The sequence below is a fragment of the Plecotus auritus genome (assembly GCF_963455305.1).
Source record: "Plecotus auritus genome assembly, chromosome: 5".
Lineage (NCBI taxonomy): Eukaryota > Metazoa > Chordata > Mammalia > Chiroptera > Vespertilionidae > Plecotus > Plecotus auritus.
Genome location: NC_137776.1, coordinates 92,019,896 through 92,041,445, shown reverse-complemented (window position 1 = coordinate 92,041,445; position 21,550 = coordinate 92,019,896). Strand labels below are relative to the sequence as shown.

The 21,550-nt window shown below is 44.7% G+C and overlaps 1 protein-coding gene and 1 pseudogene across 4 annotated transcripts in view; one reads left to right on the top strand and one right to left on the bottom strand.

Annotated features, from left to right (window-relative positions):
* CLASP1 (cytoplasmic linker associated protein 1) overlaps positions 1-21,550 on the top strand; it is a 273,357-nt gene that overhangs the window by 26,255 nt on the left and 225,552 nt on the right. For all 3 annotated transcript variants that reach the window (XM_080667648.1, XM_080667647.1, XM_080667646.1), the window contains exon 2: positions 16,288-16,767. In XM_080667648.1, the coding sequence (XP_080523774.1) occupies positions 16,573-16,767 (195 nt within the window). In that variant the 5' untranslated portion in view covers positions 16,288-16,572. The remainder of the gene's footprint in view (positions 1-16,287; positions 16,768-21,550) is intronic.
* On the bottom strand, positions 7,609-11,035 carry LOC308248251 (elongation factor 1-alpha 1-like; annotated as a pseudogene). The gene is made up of 2 exons: positions 9,644-11,035; positions 7,609-7,627 (listed from the first exon to the last, which is right to left on the bottom strand). The product of its transcript is annotated as an elongation factor 1-alpha 1-like (transcript).

Genomic DNA, 21,550 nt, shown 5'->3' with positions numbered 1-21,550 from the left:
GTTTATTTTCTCTTTGGCTTCCATTGCCCTAGGGGCAGTATCAGTGAAGAAGTTCTTTCGGCATATGTCTGAGATTTTGCTGCCTGTGGATTCCTCTAGTGTTTTTATGGTTTCCTGTCTTATGTTTAAGTCCTGTATCCATTTTGAGTTTATTTTTGTGTATGGTGTAATTTGGTGATCTAGTTTCATTTTTTTGCATGTATCTGTCCAATTTTCCCAACACCATTTATTGAAGAGACTGTCTTGACTCCACTGTATGTTCATGCCTCCTTTGTCAAATATTAACTGCGCATAGTGGTTTGGGTTGATATCTGGATTCTCTATTCTATTCCATTGGTCTATATGTCTGTTCTTGTGCCAGTACCAGGCTGTTTTAAGAACAGTGGCTTTGTAATACAGCTTGAAATCTGGTATTGAGATCCCTTCTACTTTATTCTTCTTTCTCAGGATTGCTGTGGCTATTCGGTTTTTTTTTTTTTTCCAGATGAATTTTTGGAGAGTTCTTTCTAGGTCTATGAAATATGCCGTTGGTATTTTAATGGGGAGTGCATTGAATCTATAGATTGCTTTGGCTAGTATGGACATTTTAATGATGTTGATTCTACCAATCCATGAACATGGTATGTTCTTCCATCTGCTTACGTCTTCCTCTATCTTTTTTTTCAGTGTCCTGTAGTTTTCCATGTATAGGTCTTTTACCTCCTTGGTTAAGTTTATTCCTTAGGTATCTTAATTTTTTTGGTGTGATGGTAAATGGGATTGCTTTTTTAGTCTCTCTTTCTGTATAGAAATGCCAAAAATTTCTTGGTGTTAATTTTGTATCCTGCTACATTGCCGAATTCATTTATTAAGTCTGTTAGTTTTTTGATGGAGTCTTTTCGCGTTTTTTATGTACAATATCATGTCATCTGCAAATAAGGACAGCTTTACTTCTTTTCCAATTTGGATACCTTTTATTTCTTCTTCTTGTCTAATTGCAATGGCTAATACTTCCAGTACCATGAGAAACAGGAATAGTGAGAGTGGGCATCCCTGTCTTGTTCCTGTTCTTAGGGGAAATGGTTTTAGTTTTTGCCCATTGAGTATGATGTTAGCTGTGGGTTTATCATTTATAGCTTTTATTATGTTGAGGTATGATCCTTCTATTCCCACCTTGTTGAGAGTTTTTATCAAGAAAGGCTGTTGGATTTTGTCAAATGCTTTTTCTGCATCAATTGATATGACTATGTGATTTTTATCTCTTAATTTGTTTATGTGAAGTATCACGCTTATTGATTTGCGGATATTGTACCATCCTTGCATTCCTGGGATAAATCCTACTTGGTCATGGTGTATGATCTTTCTGATGTAGTGCTGGATCCGATTTGCTAGAATTTTGTTGAGGATTTTGGCATCTATGTTCGTGAGGGATATTGTCCTGTAATTCTCTTTCATTGTGTTGTCTTTATCTGGTTTTGGTATTTGGGTGATCCTGGCTTCATAGAAGGAGCTTGGAAGTGTTCCTTTCCTCTTGAATTTTTTGGAATAGTGTGAGGAGGACAGGTTTCAGTTCTTTCTTGAATGTTTGGTAAAACTCTCCTGTGAAGCCGTCTGGCCCCGGGATTTTGTTTGCTGGAAGCTTTTTGATGACTGCTTCAATTTCTTCCATAGTTACTGGCATATTGAGCTGTTTAGATTCTTCCTGATTGAGTTTTGGAAAATTATATTTTTCTAGGAATATGTCCATTTCCTCCAGGTTGTCCAGTTTGTTGGAATAGAGTTGTTCGTAATATTTTTTAACAATCCTTTGTATTTCGGCGGGATCTGTTGTTATTTCACCTCTATCATTTCTGATTTTGTTTATTTGGGTCCTCTCTCTTTGCTTCTTGGTGAGCCTGGCTAGAGGTTCATCAATCTTGTTTATCCTTTCAAAGAACCAGCTCTTGGTTTTGTTGATCTTTTGTATTGTTTCTTTGGTCTCTATGTCGTTTATCTCCGCTCTGATCTTTATTATTTCCTTCCTTCTGCTTACACTGGGCTTTTCTTGTTGCTCTCTTTCTAAGTCTTTGAGTTGTAGGGTTAGGTAATTTATTACCATTGTTTCTTGTTTTTTGCAGTATGCTTGTAGAGCTATGAACTTCCCTCAAGACTGCTTTCGCTGTGTCCCATAGATTTTGGATTGTTGTGTTTTCATTGTCATTTGTTGCCATGATGTTCTTTATTTCTTCCTTGATCTCTCTGGTAACCCAGTCATTGTTTAATAGCATGCTGTTTAGTCTCCATGTGTTTGATTTCTTTGGATTTATGCCTTACCTTTTAATGTAATATGATGAACCCTCTTTTATAATTTTTGTGTGTGGCATTTATGGTGGTTTCTTGTCATAACTTCACTATAGTTAATTATGGTTCACACTGGGTGAGTGATGGAGGAAGTAATCTCTTAAATAAAAGGTCCGGGGTTGTCATGCCGTAACGCTGTCACGACCAAAGGAGCAGCGGCGGGAGCTACTAGTGGTGGAGGGCGGGGCAGCAAGCTACTAGTGGTGGAGAGTTACGAGGGGCGATGGGCGGGGCAGCCAGCTGAGGCAAGTGGAAGCGAAGATTCCCCTGGCTGCTGGCACCCGGGACCTGGGCCTTCGCTCTGGCTGCCACCTTCTGCCTTCCGCCTTCGCTCCGGCCCTGAGCCGCCTCCGCCTTCTCGCGCTGCCCAGAGGCCCGGAGCAGCCGCCGACATCTTTGTTGCGTCAATTTGCATATTCCCTCCTTATTGGCTGTGGGCGCCACCATCTTTGTTGCAAAGTGATGGTCAATTTGCATATTCTGTCTTTATTAGATAGGATATTTGACTATGAGGCCATGTTTATTACAGTTTGGGACAATAAAACAAGAAAGGGCTTAGCATGGAAGCAACTGGTGGGCCTAGGCTGGGCTGCTTTAGCTCTCTGGAGAGTCAGAGAAAAGGGGTCCTTGGTGACAGTTTCAGAGGATTAGCCCTTGATGAGGTGCTCCCCTGGTTCCAAGTCTTGTGGGGTCCCTTAGTGTTTAGGAGATGCATGCCTGTTGGGGAAGAAGAGGGGAAAGGGAATGGCGGGGCCTGCTCAGCAAAGGGAGTCCACATGCTGGGCCCCTTGTCTTGAGGCTTATATTTCTCTCTTGCAGGCTGGAATCTTAGGGGAAATCTCAGGGGTGGGTTTCATCAGAATATTCATCTGTTTTCTAGGAGTGCTCCTTCAGGGTCGTGGCCTCCACCGATTGGTCACTGTCAAGGCAGGGGGTTGTTAATCACTGCAGTTGGTCCTGATGTCACCCACCTGGTTTTTCTGCTTTTCTGGGTTTGGAACTGAAATACAACTGAGGCCTAGATGTTGTCTCTAGGGAGGTGACCTTCATCCGCTCTAAATTGCTCTGCCAGTTTGTTCAGCTCTCTGTCTCAGTTTCCCTATTTCACTTGTCCTTGCTCACTGGCCTTGCTCATTTCTCCCTCAGTGATTTCCATCTCTAAAATCTTTTAGGGATGATGAGGGAGAATGGTCTGTCTTCAGTAACTGCTTCCTGCTGACAAGGACTGTGGTCCCTGCCTGTATAGGGTATGGAAGTCTCTCCCTGCCTGATCTAAGGGGGAGAAGGGAATGGGGTCAGAGACCGAGCAGAGAGGTTGTTAGCTGATTCTTTCAAAGTAGTATAGGCTGGAATGGGGAAAGTAATATTGACCTTGACTTTTCCCTTTACTGCAGAATATTCTTGGGCTCACTTGAACAATTCCAGATTTCATGATCTTTCCAAGGTAAATAATTGTATTCCTAAACAATTGTATTCCTGATTCTTTAGTTCGAAGATGACTGGGACACAGCACTGTTGACTTTTGCTGCTGGATGTTGACTGTTGGGTCTTGTGACTATTCATTCTTTCTGCCCTGTGCAGAAAGTGATTGGTAATTTCCAGACTTTTTGAGAATAAGCAGAACTTTTTTTAGTCTCCAGCATCACAGAGCTCTACATAGTGGAATTCCTAGTATCCGTTAATTGAGAAAAGTTACCAAACTAAAAATAAGAATTTAGAAATGCTTTTTACATTATCTTTGCATTTAAAAATTCATAACTGCATATGCATGCATTTGAAAATATGGGTATGAATACTTAGTTCACCGATAATGCTAGGAGTGTGTATGGAATAATTCTCAGACATCCTTTTAATAACTCTACTTTCTCCCCCAGGGATGGGGATCAAAGATATTAGGCCTGGGTGTCATCATTTTATAGGCAATTTTTAAATTGGTGGAAGTGAATTTTGATCATTTTTGGAGTGAGCAAAGTAAGAAGACAAGAGGCATTGGCCTGAGCCCATCAGAGCTCTGGAAGGGGAGTTGAGGTGGTTAAAGAAAGTGGAGTTGGTGCAGCCAGAGATGTAGCAGGAAGGTGTGATTATTTGTTTTTAGAGAAATGGCAAATTTTTCAGAAGGAAGGAGTGGCTGGCTTTGGAATGCTGTTGAGAAGTGGAATTAGTAAGGAAGTACAGAATTAGTAAGGATTTGCCAGCATGGGAGTTATTGGTGATTCTGATAAGAACAGCTCCAGTGGAGCAGTGGTGTGGGAAGCCTGTCTGTGGGGTGCGAGGTGAACAGGAAGTGCATCAGTGGAGTGTGTTGGTGTAGACAGCGGTTTAAGGAAGCTTCACTGTTAATGGTGTCATTGATGAAAGGCATCCAGACTGAAGAGAGGGTCTTTTAAAGATGGGAGATTTAGAGGAAGTTTATAAATTGCTAGGAATGAGCCAATGGAGGAGAGGTTGCTGATGTTGGAGAGCAGACAAGAGAAAGAGAAAATGAGAGTGCTTTCCTAATATCACAGGGAGAAAGAGGCTGGTAGTTGTCCTGATATGGTAGTCGAAGATCTAAGTTGTCTGGTATTGCCTAGTTTACAACCGCATAGGACAGTGGTTGGCAAACTCATTAGTCAACAGAGCCAAATATCAACAGTACAACGATTGAAATTTCTTTTGAGAGCCAAATTTTTTAAACTAAAACTTCTTCTAATGCCACTTCTTCAAAATAGACTTGCCCAGGCCGTGGTATTTTGTGGAAGAGCCACACTTAAGGGCCACAGAGACCCATGTGGCTCGCGAGCCGCAGTTTGCCGACCAGGGGCGTAGGAGGTTAGAATATCAGGAGAGAGCTACAGAGTGGGATAGATTGGTGCTTAAGAAGATGGGGAAGTCATTTTGAAGGGCAAGCAAATTTCCTAGAGAACTCGAGTTGGAATGCTGGGTGGTGTTGAAGGTCTTTTGAAGTTTGAGATGTGCATATGTGTGTTTGTGTTCTCTACCAATGATCGACTGTTTTCTGCAGGCGCGAGAAGGCAGCTGATTGTGTCGAGTTCATCCAAGGTTCGGCTTTGCTGGGCAGCTATTATAGTACAGAGAAAGTTGAGGTTAGTTTCAAGCTATTAACACCTGTTTAATCCAGACTAACAGGAAAGTGAAATTGGGAAGGAGTTTATGGAATTGAAGAGGTTGGGGCCATGTGCTTAAAAAAAAGAGCTAGAAGGATGGGCAGTTGAGGTTGGAAAGTGGGAACTGAGAGACAAGGAGATGTTGCTGATGCCTGAGAGCAGACAGCTGAAACACGAAAGGTCTGAGGAGGTGAAAAGGAGGGGGTGTTGTCGTCCACTTGGATGTTGAAGCCACTAAGGAAAATCAGAGGAGATAGGGAGGTGGGTGGCTGCATATGTACATGGTGAAAGCCAGGGATGTATCTGCCTGGTCGCATCTTTGACATTCCTGGCTGGATTCCTTCAGGCAGCATTTTATATTCCTTTCTCTGCCATCTACACAACACCTCTACACCCATCTGGTTTAGGACTTGTCCCAGTACTGTTGCAACTGTTTGCATTTCAGTCTCTTTCCAGGCAACCACCTCCTTTGGGACCTTGACCAAGTCTTACATTCTGTGACTTCCAGTAGTTAGCATAGTGTATACATAACTTGGCTCAGAGTAAATGTTTATTCACTGAGTGAGTGTGTGAGCTTGAAAGTGATTGGGGCTGTGGGAGGAACGAGAAGGAAAGGGAAAGAACAGAAGTAACAGATAGAATAAGAACAGAGACTTATTGCTGGCAGGGCAAGGCAGTGTCTTTTTAAAATTTCAAACCGTATTATAATTATAAAAATCATTGTAATGCGGAGTCTTATTGATAGAAACACACCACTTTTGACTTAGTGTGACTAAACTCTAATTCCTGGCTCCCTAAGTTGGCTATTAATGTATTACTAGAGGCCCGGTGCATGAAATTCGTGCACTGGAGGGGGGTGGTCCCTCAGCCAAGCCTGCCCTCTCTCACAGACAGGGAGCCCTCAGGAGATGTCCTACTGACAGGGAGCGGGCCTAAGCCGCAGTCTGGCCTTTCTCTGCGGGAGGTGACTGGGCTGATCAGGGGAAGGCGCCAGCCCCATCACCCCGCTGCTACTGCCATTGTCGCAGCCGCCAATGTGTTTTCATCAACACGGACTCCAGTCCCTGCATCATGAAAAAATGACAACTTTCTTTAGGCATTTTCAAGATGTGTCTTTCATAGGATATGACATTTCTTTTCTTTCTTTCTTTTTTATCCTCACCTGAGGATATGTTTCCATTGATTTTTAGAGAGCTTGGAAGGGAGAGGGAAAGACAGAGAGAAACATCAATGTGAGAGGGACACTTCGATTGGTTGCCTCCTGCATGAGCCCTGGCCTGGGCCCTGGCCAGGGAGGAGCCTGCAACCTAGGTGCATGCCCTTGATCCGAATTGAACCTGGACCCTGCGGTTTGCAGGCCGAGGCTCTATCCACTGAGCCAAACTGGCTAGGGTAGGATATGACATTTCTTAGCCCCTCCAGCAGCAGACCTTAGTTTTTCCTCTAGGAGTGTGGTGGAAAAACCCTAGATTACCTTCTTGGATTCTTATTACTCAAGTTACCAAGAACACTGTGAGAGGCAGCTTACAGGAAGCTTAGCCAATGAGCCTTCAGAAAAGGTGTTTCCTCTGAAGCTTATGCGCAGAGGACCCCCTGCATTGTGTCTGCAGGGCTTCGGTCCACTGGGCTAGGGGCATGCCCCAAGCCACACTGCAGGGGCCGCTGGGGGCATGCCCCCAGCCCAGCAGCCCCGCGTTCTGTCAGCTGGGCTTCTGTCTGCTGGGCTGGGTGGGGGCTTGCCCTGAGCCATGCGCAGCGGCTCTGAGCACGCCCCTGGCCCAGCGCCCGCTTTCTGTCACCAGGGCGGCAACGCCAGTGTCCTGCCCTGGCGCTATGGGTGCCGCCATCTTTGTAGCAGAGTGACGGTTAATTTGCATATTAGTCTTTTATTAGATAGGACGCCTGCCTTCTTTATATTTTCTAGGGAGATTTTTGATGTTGTCATTGATTAACTGGTGCTAGTAATTTAAATTGTACTTTTTGTAATTATGTTTTTATCGATTTCAGAGAGGAAGGGAGGAGAGAAAGATAGAAACATCAGTGATGAGAATCATTGATTGGCTGTCTCCTGCACGACCCCTACTCTGGGGATCAAGCCAGCAACCTAGGCATGTTTCCTGACTGGGAATCGAACTGTGACTTTCTGGTTCATGGGTTGACGCTCTGGGCCACACTGGCTGGGCTAAATGTACTTCTTGATACTATGATATAGAATATTATTTTACTTAAGCTTCATAAGTGCTTTATTTTTTATTGTTTCTTGTTTTTGTCAATTCATAGTCGTTGGAGTCAATTTAGTGCCAACAGGAATCCCCTATTTGAAGTGCGGTGAAGAAGGAAACTTTATTCAGTGCAGAACAGCTCAATTTCGATACAGCACGGCTATGGTGCAGCTCAGTTGTGAAACAACATGGCTGTGAGGCGGCCCTGGAACCAGGCCCCTCTCCAGTTAGGCAGTTCTGCTCTGCGTGGTCTGTGTCATGTGCTATGCTGGTCTGCTCTGGCCTTTGTTGGTTGGCTCTGTTTTATTCTCAGGAGCATTCTTGGCAGGTGGGTGGTGATGATAGGAAAGGGGGAGGGGAGAGTAGTGCTCTCAAAGCCAGAGTGGGGCTGGCTTATATAGTCAGAAGTCACTCCCCCACCCCTGCTGGTCCCTGACTGGTTTGTCTTCATGCAAATGAGGACTCTAAATCATCATAATTTGATTGGGGGTCCAAGAGGCACTGGCTTGATTGATCAGAAGAGAGTCACTCTGGTTGGTTGGAGCTGTGAAGCTGCGATTGGATAGGGAAAGCCTCAGTCCTATTGGTTGAAATAGGATTCCAGGAACTCCTTTATAAAGGCTGGCTCACTTGTCAGAAGCACAGTGCAGGCAGGCAGGCAGGCAGCTTAGCATAGAGGCATGTAGTTCAGTGCAGGCTTGTTCCTGAAGTGTAGTTGTATGAAAGGTTCCCGTGTAGAAATGGCTGTTAGGCTCTATTTTTCTTTTTTTAAAATTAGCCACCAGAGCTCTTTTTAGTAGGGTCTTCTTTCTCAGGGTTCACATTTTTAATCCCCTACTTCTCATGCCCCACGTTCTACATATAGCTCTTTAACATTTTCATTAAAAAAATATTTTTATTGATTTCAGAGAGGAAGGGAGAGGAAGAGAGATACAGCAACATCAGTGATGAGAGAGAACCATTGATCGGCTGCCTCCTGCATGCCCCACACTGGGGATTGAGCCCACAACCCGGGCATGTGCCCTGACTGGGAATTGAACCATGACCTTCTGGTTCATAGGTCCATGCCTCGCTGGCTGGGTAACATTTTCATTTTTAATTATTGCATGCCCATGCTTTGGACTTCAATGAGGCAGTAGTAGAATGATGTAGAATTGTGGAAAGAATACAAACTTTGGGGCAGGTTGATCTGGCTTTTAATAACTGCCTGATAATTACTAGCTTAAAAACCCCAGGCAGTGTTCTTTTTAATTCTAACCTTTCTGAGGTTTATTTCCTTATCTTCCAAGTAGCAGTGCTAATGCCTACCTATCTCACAGGTATCTCATTGTCTCTGCCTTACCACACTTCTTCCCTCAATCATTCACAAGGTCCCACCTCGTTTGCTTATGCTCCTCCCTCCCCCATTAAGTGCCATTAACTAATGGGTGCACATTCTATCCACATTTTAAGACAGAGTTCAAACTGAATCTTGTTTATATAGTTTTGACTTGGTCATTCTGGATCTTCTGGATCCATCCCTTCTCTAATAGGACCACAGCACGTACTTAATACCCCTTATTTGGCAGGTGCAACATTCTTCCTGTGGAATTGGCATCCTATGTTTGTGTTGAGTTCTTATATTGACAAGCTTTCTGTATGTTGTCTCCAAGAAAGTTGGAAGCACTTTCACGTTAAGTCATAGACTATAGTTACTTCTTTAAAACATTTTTTTTTCTTTTAATAATGGCTCTGAACATTCTGTGACAGATATTTGGTCAAGTTGTTTTAGTTAAAAAGTACTGATTTTAGAAACTAATAACTTAAAAACTGCCACACACACAAAAGAACCAAATGGTCCACAAGACATCTCCTTTCCTTCTGAAGGTTTTACCATGATTGCAATCATTAGCCAGCCTTTTACTATTAAACTTAAATGGCCAGTTGAGACAAACAGTTCTAAGACCGTTCTCCCAACACTGAGTAAGACGGGGGTGGCTGGTATGGGGATGATACCATTTGTCTTTCTGAGCTTTCTGGGCAGACTTGGTGGCTTTGCCAGCTCCAGCTGCCTTCTTGTCCACTGCTTTGATGACACCCACAGCAACTTTTCTGTCTCATGTCACGAACAGTAAAACGGCTCAGAAGAGGGTAGTCAGAGAAGCTCTCAACACATATGGACTTGCCAGGAACCATATCGATAAGGGCAGCATCACCAGATTTCAAAAACTTAGGGCCATCCATCTTCCAGCTTTTCCCCAGAACGACGATCAATCTTCTTCAGTTCAGCAAATTTGCAAGCAACATGAGCTGTGTGACCATCCAGCATTGGTGCATATCTGACCTGGATGGTTCAGGATAATCATCTCAGGTGTGAAGCCAGCTGCTTCCATTGGTGGGTCATTTTTGCTGTCACCAGCCACATTGCCTCGGCGAACATCTTTGACAGGCAAGTTCTTGGAGTTGAAGCCCACGTTGTCCTCAGGAAGAGCTTCACTCCACGCTTCATGGTGTATTTCAGCAGACTTTACTTCAGTTGTAACATTGACTGGAGCAAAGGTGACCACCTGCCGGATTTGAGAACACCAGTTTCCACTTGGCCTACAGGGACAGTACCAATACCACCAATTTGGTAGACATCCTGGAGGGGCAGACACAGGGGCTTGTCAGTTGGACGAGTTGGTGGCAGGATGCAATCCAGAGCTTCAAGCTGTGTGGTTCCACTGGCATTGCCATCTTTATGGGTGACTTTCCATCCCTTGAACCAAGGCATATTAATACTTGGCTCCAGCATGTTGTCATCATTCCAATGAGAAATTGGCACAAATGCTACTATGTGAGAATTGTAGCCAATTTTCTTAATGTAGGTGCTGACTTCTTTAACAATTTCCTTTTACCTTTTCTCGCTGTAGGGCAGCTCAGTGGGATCCATTTTGTTAACATCAACAATCAGTTGTTTCACACCCACTATGTAGGCCAGAAGGGCATGCTCACGGGTCTGCCCATTCTTGGAGATGCCTACTTCAAATTCACCAACACCAGCAACAACAATCAGGACAACAGTCAGCCTGAGATGGGCCTGTAACCATGTTTTGATGAAGTCTCTGTGTCCTGGGCCATCTATGATGTTCACATATTACTTGCTGGTCTCGAATTTCCACGGGAGATATCAATGGTGATACCTCGCTCACGTTCAGCTTTCAGTTTATCCAAGACCCCGGCATACTTGAAGGAGCCCTTCCGAATCTCCGCAGCCTCCTCAAATTTTTCAGTGGTTCTTTTGTCGATCCCACCACATTTGTAGATCAGATGGCCAGTAGTGGTAGACTTGGTGGAATGTACGTGTCTAATGACAGTGATGTTGATATGAGTCTTTTCCCATTTTGGGTTTGAGTTGGTGGTTTTCATGACACCTGTGTTCTGGTGGCAAACCCGTTGTGAAAAAAAACTATAGTTATTTCTTTTGTAGCTTCTGCAGTGAGGTGTGATATATGATGAGTGACTTGCCTCGACCAGTAGAATGTAGCAGGCATGATTTACAAGTTGTGGATCCTAGGCCTTGACAGTCCTGGCAGGTTCCCACTTTGCTGTTTTGGAGTGCTTCACCCACTATGTATTGAACTTGCGCTGTACTCGCACATGGTTAGAGATCATGCATGGCAGGATGTCCAGCCAGCAGCCATATCAATGCCTCAGACATGTGAACGATGCCACTGTAAAGTCTTCAGCCCTCATGAAGCTGGCAGATGACAGCAGCTGCATAAATGTTCTAAGGAAGATTAGCAGAATCTCCCATTTGAACCCAACCAACCCACAGACGTATGAGAAAAACCTTTTTAAGCCACCCAATAAAAATGGTCCTACTTTTAACTTATAACTTACGGAGAAGTCTACAGTAGACTAAGAAGTTGCAGAGCTTGCGGTTGGTTCTGTTCTCCCCATTCGCCACCTTTAATACTCGATAGTTGTGTGCCTGAGTTCCACAGAGTGGTTATGATGAGTCAGGGGCTAGAGATACCTTCTGCAACCTCTTTCCAGCCTTAACTCTTGGTTAGTGTATGTGGAGTCAGTATTCCCCAGAGTGCTATGCTGAGGTGGCAGTCAAGACCAGAAGGCAGGATTCTCAACCTTATTGCTCTTTTCATTAGACTGTCTTATTCATTCTTGTTGAAGATGGTACTTTTTAACTTCTGCCTCTTGGCCTGCAGAAGAGTTGGCTATTGTTCTGGTTTAGGTTCTAAATCTAAAAAGGTTTAGGTTCTAATTCCTATATTATAAAAGACTAATATTTAAATTGTCCCCTCTGGAGTTCGAACGTTCGCTATGAAGTGCGCTGACCACCAAGGGGCAGTGTGGAACGAAGAAAGGCCCCAGCTGGCAGCCGGAAAGCATTGATTGGCCCTGATTGCCAGCCAGGCCTAGGGACCCTACCCATGCACAGATTTTGTGCACTGGGCCTCTAGTCTATGTGTGTGTGTGTGTGTGTGTGTGTGTGTAAATAAAAGCCTAAGCTACCGAAAAACTGGCCGACCAGCCTACTGGCCAGTAGCTATGATGTGCACTGACCACCAGGGGGCAGATTCACAATGCAGGAGCTGCCCCCTGGTGGTCATTGGGCTCCCACAGCCAACCTCCCATGGTCCCTCCCCCCAGCCAGCTGGCCCCAATTGGCCCGATCGGCCCTGGTTGCTGGCTAGGCCAAGGGACCCCACTGGTGAACGAACTAGTCTGGAAGCTCACCTTGGGCCCTGGCTGTGTCCTGTTTGTTTTTGTATCCCAGGGCCTTCTAGTAATGCCATACACATAACATACCTCATTTTTATTTAGCTCACCCATAGGTAACTGCTGTGATTCCTGGTTCCAGGTGAACTTCAGACCTCAGTTTCCTTTTTGCACTCTTCCATAGTAGAGAACCTGTGCAGGATGTCCTGGTAGGGAAACCGGGCAGGATGTCCTGGTAGGGAACCCGGGCAGGATGTAGGTGGAAGGAAAATATTTTTACTTCCTCCTCCTGGGTCATCTTCGAAATCTTCCTGCACCTCCTTTTCTAAGTCCTCCAAATCCTCTCTTGTTTATTTTCTAAGTTTTCTGAATTACTTAAAATATAAAATCTTTATGTAATTTTGTTGCTATGTGAAGTTTTGCCTATATATTTGTCAGTTTGCTTTCGATCTCTTTTTATGATTCAATTGTAAATGCTTAGAAACTTCTTCCTGGGGTGGGGAGGTTCTGAGAGCAGAATGCATAATTATTTGCTTATGTATCTAAAAATGTCTGTAAAAAGACACAGAAAAGGGGCCATTATTTGCTCTTAGGCAGGGAAACCGGATGGCTGGGCAGCAGTGGAAAGGAGGTCTTGTACTCTTGTACTCTGTGAATTTGGTACCGTGTGACTGATAGTCCCTGAATACCTGAGATGGAGAACATGCTCGAAAGCATGGGAAAAAGGTACCAAAAATCCAGTTTAGTAAGAATAAGAGAGGATTATCCGTTCCCTTTTTTTTTTTTTTAAAAAAAATTAAGAAAAAGAAGAGGAAATAGGGGCCCCAGTCTGCGCAATGCCTAGGGCTTTCAGGGCTTTTATTCTGTGCATGTGGTTCGTGGGAATTTGGGACCAGTTTTTGAGTGTGCTAGAAATCTAGTGGAGAACTTTTATATTACATATATTTTATAAGGCACTCTTGGACTAGACTGAGCGGGATCATTTTTCTCCCTGGAATGGAGGCTTGGCTCTCTTGCCCTGTTCTTCCCAGGCAGGCACGAAGTCTGACCTCCTTTCTCTGAGTCAGCACAGAACTAGGCCTGACTTGTAGGCCAGACTTGTAATAGCAAAGGGTTGAAGGTGGGGAGAGGAAACTCACTGGGCATGCGGCCTTGGAAAGTCACTTACCTTTGCCTCAGTTCCTTCATCTGTAAAATAGGGATCAATATGTATTTATAGAGTTGGTTGGAGAATTAGAGATGGTATGTATACATTGCCCAGCATGGAAGCTGACACCTGAGGTAGATTCTTTAAAATGGTGTTATCATCATTATTGGTTAGTGCCGGTTGATTTTAGACTCCTTGAAGGAGTAAAGACATGGGATTCTTCCCATTGAGAATGACAGGTAGATGTTTAGGGGAGGAAGGAGTGGCTCAGTTATCTCTTGGTGTGGTTTGACTAGGTGGTTTTTCTGCTGGTCTCCTTAGAGTGGTTTGCGTAGCTGCAGTCCGATGAATGGCTGCCGGTCCCAACTGGCCTCGCTCAGGCCTGACCGTTGCTTTTGGAGGTGGGCTGGAGAACATGGCCTCTCACGTTTTGGAAGCTAGAGCAGCTTCCTGGCAGCATGGTAGTCTCAGGCGGCATTCTGAGGGGGCTCCAGTGCTTGCTGTCAAACCTCTGCTTGCTTTGCAGTGCTGATTTCCAAGTGGCCACAGCAAGTCTCGGGACCAGTTGTAGAGTCACTGTGGGCGTGACAGACTATGCCTTGGTTGGGGAGGAGTAGCAAAGAATTTGTGGCCATTTCACAAACCCAGCCTTGTTTGATCTGCTTCTTGGGCTAATATTGGGCCTAGAAAGAAAAGGTTCTGTTGGTTTCTCCTGTTTCCTGTATCACTGATACCTTCTTTAGTCCAACTTATGAGCTATTAAGGAACTGGAGATACTTTGTTTGAACTCAAAATTGGAAAGAAGGTAATAGCTGCTTTTATGTATCTAAGATCCTTCTTGTGAGGGAGGGATTAGTTCCAGGGAGTGGAAATGACTGGAAAGCAGATGCCTCCTCCTTTTAAGAAAGGCTTGCCATGTGAGATGGTGAGTTTTATTCCCCGTCCCCAGCCTGCTGCATTGTTAGAAGCAGTAAAGCAAGAGTCGGGCAAGCACACACCTGGGGCTTCCAGGGAGCATTTTCCTTACTGACTTACATGATTCCTGTTATAAAAAATCTCTGATTCGCCTAACCCAGTGGTCGGCAAACCGCGGCTCGCAAGCCACATGCGGCTCTTTGGTCCCTTGAGTGTGGCTCTTCCACAAAATACCACGGCCTGGGTGAGTCTATTTTGAAGAAGTGGCGTTAGAAGAAGTTTAAGTTTAAAAAATTTGGCTCTCAAAAGAAATTTCAATTATTGTACTGTTGATATTTGGCTCTGTTGACTAATGAGTTTGCCGACCACTGGACCGGTTTGGCTCAGTGGATAGAGCGTCGGCCTGCAGACTGAAAGGTCCCAGGTTCGATTCCGGTCAAGGGCATGTACCTTGATTGCGGGCACATCCCCAGTAGGGGGGTGTGCAGGAGGCAGCTGATCGATGTTTCTCTCTCATCGATGTTTCTAACTCTCTATCCCTCTCCCTTTCTCTCTGTAAAAAATCAATAAAACATAGTTTTAAAAAAATCTCTGATTCTGGAACTGGGAAAGTCCATTGAGCTGCGTGTACTGAGAGGGGGGATGAGGTTGGGTGATGCTAGGGAAAGAATTACTGTGCGCAGAGTGGAAGAGCTGCCATGCACAGCCTTTGAACTTACTTGGTGTAATAGTTCAGCTTTCCCTGCTGGAGCCCTGGGAGTTGGGCTGCAGGGTTGCTGTACAGAAATCTCTCTTTAGCAGTGTCAGGGGTGCTGCATCTGGAAGGTAGGCTTTCTATGGGTCTTCTTAGGTGAGAATGAAAGGAATTGACGTAGGAAGTGTGTACAGTTGCTTCAGCAGCTGTAGATTAAATGGTCAGCTTGTTCACTTAATGAAAAGGATTGTGGTACTTTTCCTGTATCATGTGTTTTGCCCTACCCCAAACATGATTTTGAGGTCTCCTGCTTTTATAACAGTACCAGGCCCATGTGGAGCAATTGTCTGTCAGTGGAGAGCTCCATGTCAATAACTGATCAGAATATGAGCCGATTTCCTTCTTTCCTTCATTACTTTCTTTGTTGTGGAGAGGATGTGGTAAAGGCTACCGCTCAACTGTTGTAAAGCTGCTAAGCAAGAAGTTTGATGTAGGTACAGGCTTTGACTTCCAGTGCTACCAGACTGACCACTTTGGTCAATGGTGTTTCTATGGAGCCCACCCCATATCCAGCCCTTGGTTTTTTAGAAAACGATGAGGAAGGCAATAAGCTTCAGACACAGAATGGTGTTAAGTTTTTGGCGGGAAGCAAAATTTAAGCTACAAATAAATATGCCAGCTAAAGCAGAGAGTGTTTTGCCGACTGGTGCATTTATAAGCTAGAAAATTGTGACAAACCTCAACCCACGAAATGTGTATCCCATTGGCTCTGCTTGGGCCTTCAGTGTTCTTCCTGATTACAGTAATAATCATGGCCCTGGCCCGTGTGCGTGGTTGGTTGGGTGAATGGTCGCTGGTTAGATTCCTGATTGGGGCACATGCCCAAGTTGTGGGCTTGATCCCTAGTAGGGAGTGTGCGGGAGGAAGCCAATCCATGTTTCACTCTTAATGGATGTTTCTCTCTCTCTCTCCCTCTCCCGTTCTCTCTAAAAAGTCAATTAAAAATCTTAAAAAAATAATGATTATGTTATTCTGATATGGTTGCCGAGCATTCCTGATTCTCATTTCCACTTGTGATTATAAATGATTCTGCAGCATGAACAGCTTTGTCTTTGATTCAGTGTTTTATAACATTTGAGTGTTACATTATCTGTGCTGATTTGTTGTTTTCTTACTTTTCAGAATGGACTGCTGAATTATGAAGCATTTCAGACCCAGTACCAGAACTTCACTCTGCCATTCACTCCTGTATCTTCTACTAGTTATTTAAATTGAACTTTTAATATCCTGGCCAGCTGCTCTTCAGACACACATGGTGCATTGTTGCCATTCCCCGGATTGCATCTTTGAAACACAGGCTCTTAGTAACCTTCAGCGAACAAAGAGGCAACCTCCCGGGTACATTAACTGGGAGGGTGTCACCCTGACTGCCCTCTAGCTTTTGCTGCATCTCGATTTGAATTCACCATGGAGCCTCGCATGGAGTCCTGCCTGGCACAGGTGTTGCAGAAGGATGTGGGGAAACGACTGCAGGTTGGCCAAGAACTCATAGACTATTTCTCAGACAAACAGAAGTCTGCTGACCTTGAGCATGACCAGACCATGTTAGATAAACTTGTGGATGGACTCGCTACCTCTTGGGTGAACTCTAGCAATTACAAGGTAAGCTGTGCATTAGAAGGCACTCCAGGTGGCTGGGCTGCCTTCGTGGATCTGAATTGGTCCTTAGGAAAAAAATCCTTTGTGAGCAATCAGCATGATTTCTTGGCTTCCAATAAGACACCTTGTCAGGTTATGGCTCTTAGACATTTCATTCTAGAAGAAGTAGAGTTTCCTTTGATTTTTGTTTGAGATAAAAAACTGTTATCTTTTAGCACTTTGAGAGAAGGCCAAGTGAACTGGTAAAGAGACGGTCTTAAGTTGGAAAGTTTACAAGCCTTAGGGTAGAAGTGAATGTTGTGTCCTACACCGGGTGGGTCATGATATCTTGCTGAGTGGCCCTTCCTGAATGAAGAATGTCTTCCTGATTTTCTCGGGGACTGTTCTGTGTGATGGCCTGGAGCTTATACTTCAGTTCCAAAAACCAAGGCTTTCCATGCCCTTGCCCGGTGGAAGGGGCAGGCAGGGTCCTCTGACCAGCTGAGATGTGAAGGTTGAACATACATATCAAGGACTGAGTTTTCATGAATAAAAACTGGACTGGACTTGAAGTGCAGAAGAGGTGTCTCGCTCTCTCTGCCTCCCCACTCCCCTGTGGGGAAATGACTTTAGGTTGGCTTTTAGTTTGACAAGAGGGTGGCCCCTTTGGGTCAAGGTTGTGTTGCCAGTAGGTGCTGTAGACATTGTGAAAGGGGCTTACAGAAACAGAATCTTTTGTGCTTTTTTCATTGACCCAGTCTTCTGAGATTTATCTGCACTTGGAAACTAGTGCTTACAGTATTCCTTTGTTTACTTGAGTATATTATACACTGTTTTCCAAATACATTAAACCTTGGTCTTGTCTAAGAGTCAGCAGACTTTATACTTATTAAGGGTGTTACATAGGAATCTAATATTTCACCTACAACTGGATATAAAATTTATTTAAAAGCTGGGCTTATATTCTACTTCATCCATCTGTTTATTCACTTAGTTGAAGTTAACAGGTGCTCCTTACCTGCGTGGCATTGGTACTGGAAGGTAGGAGTGTCACAGAATTGAGAGGTCAGACTCGAGTCGTTACACTTTTGAGGGCTGTGCAGTCACCTGTGCATGTTGGAAGCACAGCCCCACCACTCTATGTACGAGTTAGTATGCTTCTGTCTGAGAGTAACCAAAAACGGACTCAGTTGACTTAGTTACTATTTTTATTTTATTTTATTTTTTTTATTTTAATTTTTTAATTTTTTATTTTAATAAATCTTTATTCAGATTATTACAATTGTTTCTCCTTTTTCCCCCCGTAGCTCCCCTCCACCCAGTTCCCACCCCACCTTCTGCCCTTACCTCCCCCCCACTGTCCTCATCCATAGGTGTATGATTTTTGTCCAGTCTCTTCATGAACCTCCCATACCCCTTTCCCCTGAGAATTATCAGTCCACTCCCTTTCTATGCCCCTGATTCTACTATATTCACCAGATTATTCTGTTCCTCAGGTTTTTAATTCACTTGATTTTTAGGTTCACTTGTTGATAGATATGTATTTGTTGTTCATAATTTTTTCTTCTTCCTCTTCTTTAAGAATACCTTTCAGCATTTCATATAATACTGGTTTGGTGGTGATGAACTCCTTTAGCTTTTTCTTATCTGTGAAGCTCTTTATCTTCCCTTCAATTCTGAATGATAGCTTTGCTGGGTAGAGTAATCTTGGTTGTAGGTTCTTGCTATTCATCACATTGAAAATTTCTTGCCACTCCCGTCTGGCCTGCATAGTTTGTGTTGAGAAATCAGCTGACAGTCGTATGGGTGCTCCCTTGTAGGTAATTAACTGTTTTTCTCTTGCTGCTTTTAATATTCTCTCTTTGTCTTTTGCTCTTGGCATTTTAATTATGATGTGTCTTGGTGTGGTCCTCTTTGGATTCCTTTTGTTTGGGGTTCTGTGGGCTTCCTGGACTTGTAAGTCTATTTCTTTCACCAGGTGGGGGAAGTTTTCAGTCATTATTTCTTCAAATATGTTTTCAGTATCTTGCTCTCTCTTTTCTTCTGGCACCCCCATAATTCTGATGTTGGTACGCTTGAAGTTGTCCCACAGCCTTCTTACACTATCTTCAACTTTTTGGATTTTTTTTTTGCTTTTTGCTTTTTCGGTTGAGTGTTTTTTGCTTCTTTGTATTTCAATTCTTTGACTTGATTCTTGTGTTCCTCTAGTCTGTTTTTGGGTCTCTGTATGATATTTTTTATTTCAGTCAGTGTATGTTTAATTTCTAGTTGGTCCTTTTTCATATCTTCGAGGGTCTCGTTATATTTATCGGCCTTTTCTAGGATATTCTGGAAAAGCCTTATAACGGTGGTTTTGAATTCTATATCCAGTCGTTTGTTTTCCTCCATTTCTTTCGTTTGTGATCTGTTTCTTTGATGCCGCATTTTCATTGCTTCCCTGAGTTGGTAGGGTAAATTTGTGTGCTAGGTTTCCTATATGGCCCAGTGGGTCGGCCTCCCCAGTTAACCTGAGGTGGACACTCTTGGTGCACCCCTTTGTGGACTGTGTGTACAGCCTTGTTGTAGTTAAGTCTTGATTGTTGTTGGTATCACTGGGAGGAATTGACCTCTAGGCCAGTTGGCTGTAAGGATCAGCTGCGTCTACGCTGGGAGAAGTTCGGTGCTGGAGACAGCCTTATAGGATTAGACTTGCCAAATTGCAATAGCCTCTGTGCTCGGCTTGGATGGGGTGGAGTCTCAGGGTGGAGCAGACAGTCTTGGCTTCCCGGCAGCCTTGCCCTTGCGCGCACGCGCCGACCTCTGCCTTCCCTGGCTCCCGAGTCTCCGCCCGAGAGTCCAGACTCCCCCCACAAGAGCGTGGGTCCCCAGGGGCTCGCCTGGAACCGGGGTTCAGTGCAATCAGAACTGGGGCCCAGTGCGGTCAGGAGCCTCCGACTCCCTTCCACTAGGGAAAGCCTGTGGCAACCTCCGCAGCCTTTGTGCGCACTGGCACGAGCGCGCCTTCAGACTTCTGCCTTCCCCAGCTCCCGAGTCTCCGCCCGAGAGTCTGGATTCCCCCCACAAGAGCGTGGGTCCCCAGGGGCTTGCCTGGAACTGGGGTTCAGTGCAGTCAGAACTGGGGCTCAGTGCAGTAAGGAGCCTCTGACTCCCTTCCACTAGGGAAAGCCTGTGGCAACTTCCGCAGCCTTTGTGCGCACTGGCACACCGCGCCTTCAGACTTCTGCCTTCCCCAGCTCCCGAGTCTCCGCCCGAGAGTCCAGACTCCCCCCGTAAGAGCGTGGGTCCCCAGGGGCTCATCCGGAACTAGGGTTCAGTGCAGTCAGAACTGGGGTTCAGTGCGGTCGGGGGCTTCCTTCCCCCTTCCGCCAGAGAAAGTCAGCCAGGCTCTCAGCCGCCCTTCCTCTCTGCGCGCACAAAGACCCTTTGCCGTACCTCCAATTCTCTGTGAGCTTTTCTCTTTCCTTCTAGTTGTAGAATTTTCACTCAGCCAGCTTTCCTGTGGTTCTGGATGGTGTTTGTTCTGTCTTTTGGTTGTAGTTTTGAAATTGTTGTGCGAGGCAGCAGTTTAGGTGTTTACCTATGCCGCCATCTTGGTTTCTCCTCGACTTAGTTACTATTAATAGATTAATTTCCTCTAAGAATTTAAGAAGTCCACAGTGTCAGGGAAGAAGAGTGTCTGCTGTGTCTTCACCTGAGAGGAAATCTTTCTCAGAAGCTCCCGGCAGACTTTACATCACAGAATGGCTTCGCGTGCCTCCCCCAGCATTACTGGAAAATGGATGGTGTCCATGGTTGCTTTTGACTGTCATGCTTAACCTCCTGTGTTAAGAAGGGGGCCAGCCTCTGCTGAATGATGCACGTGGCCATGTGAAAGGGGGAATATGTGAACAGTGTCAGACTCCTGTTAGGAGGGTTAGGCAGGGGCCTAGGTACCATGGGTGTTAACTAACCTACAGAGTTTGCTACACTGCATGAGCTTTCTTAACCTCTCCAAGCTTTAGTTTCCTTGTCCATGATGTTGGCATGATCTAGTTACTGACTGTAAGCACTAAATGAGAGTGTATGCCATAACCTTATCACTTGCCTGCACATAATAAACATTCAGACATTAGCAATTGTTATCAAGACTTGGTTCCTGTCTTCAAGGAGCTCAGAGTCTAGGTGGGGGTGAGCATTGATAAAGAAGCAAATGGTTACAGTATAGTGTGTGCAGTAATGGAGATAACCCAGAATTTGGTGGGAAGATAGAAGAAAGTAGTAGCGCTGCTAAGGGGAACCCAAGATTTTGAAGATTGACTAGTTTTTTCAGAATAGCACTTGCAAGCAGAGTTGTGTTTTTTTTTAACTCACCACGGAACCTTGCATGGAGTCCTGCCTGGCACAGATGTTGCAGAAGGATGTGGGGAAATGACTGCAGGTTGGCCGAGAACTTATAGACTATTTCTCAGACAAGGTGACATTTTCTGGGCTGTGGCAGCTCGAGGGAATGAGGGAAACTTAGGCTGAGCAGCTTTCCTACTTAATCTCGACAACTTTTATTCAGCCAAACACTGCAGTCACCTGCACATTTAGTGGGTTTTGTGGGGACAAACATCCGAGTGGGGACAGGGTGCTTTTTGTGAGTATAGCCCCACAGCCCTTTCTTCAGTTTTAAAATCCCCAAAGCTCTGGAGACTTAGTGTTTTTTACTTGTCATTTGACTTGAAGTGAACTGACGTGCGACTATTACAGTCTTTATTTATTTGCTTAGGACGTATTTCACTGCAAAAGTATTAATATGTTTGATTGTGTGTTGCTGTCCCAAATT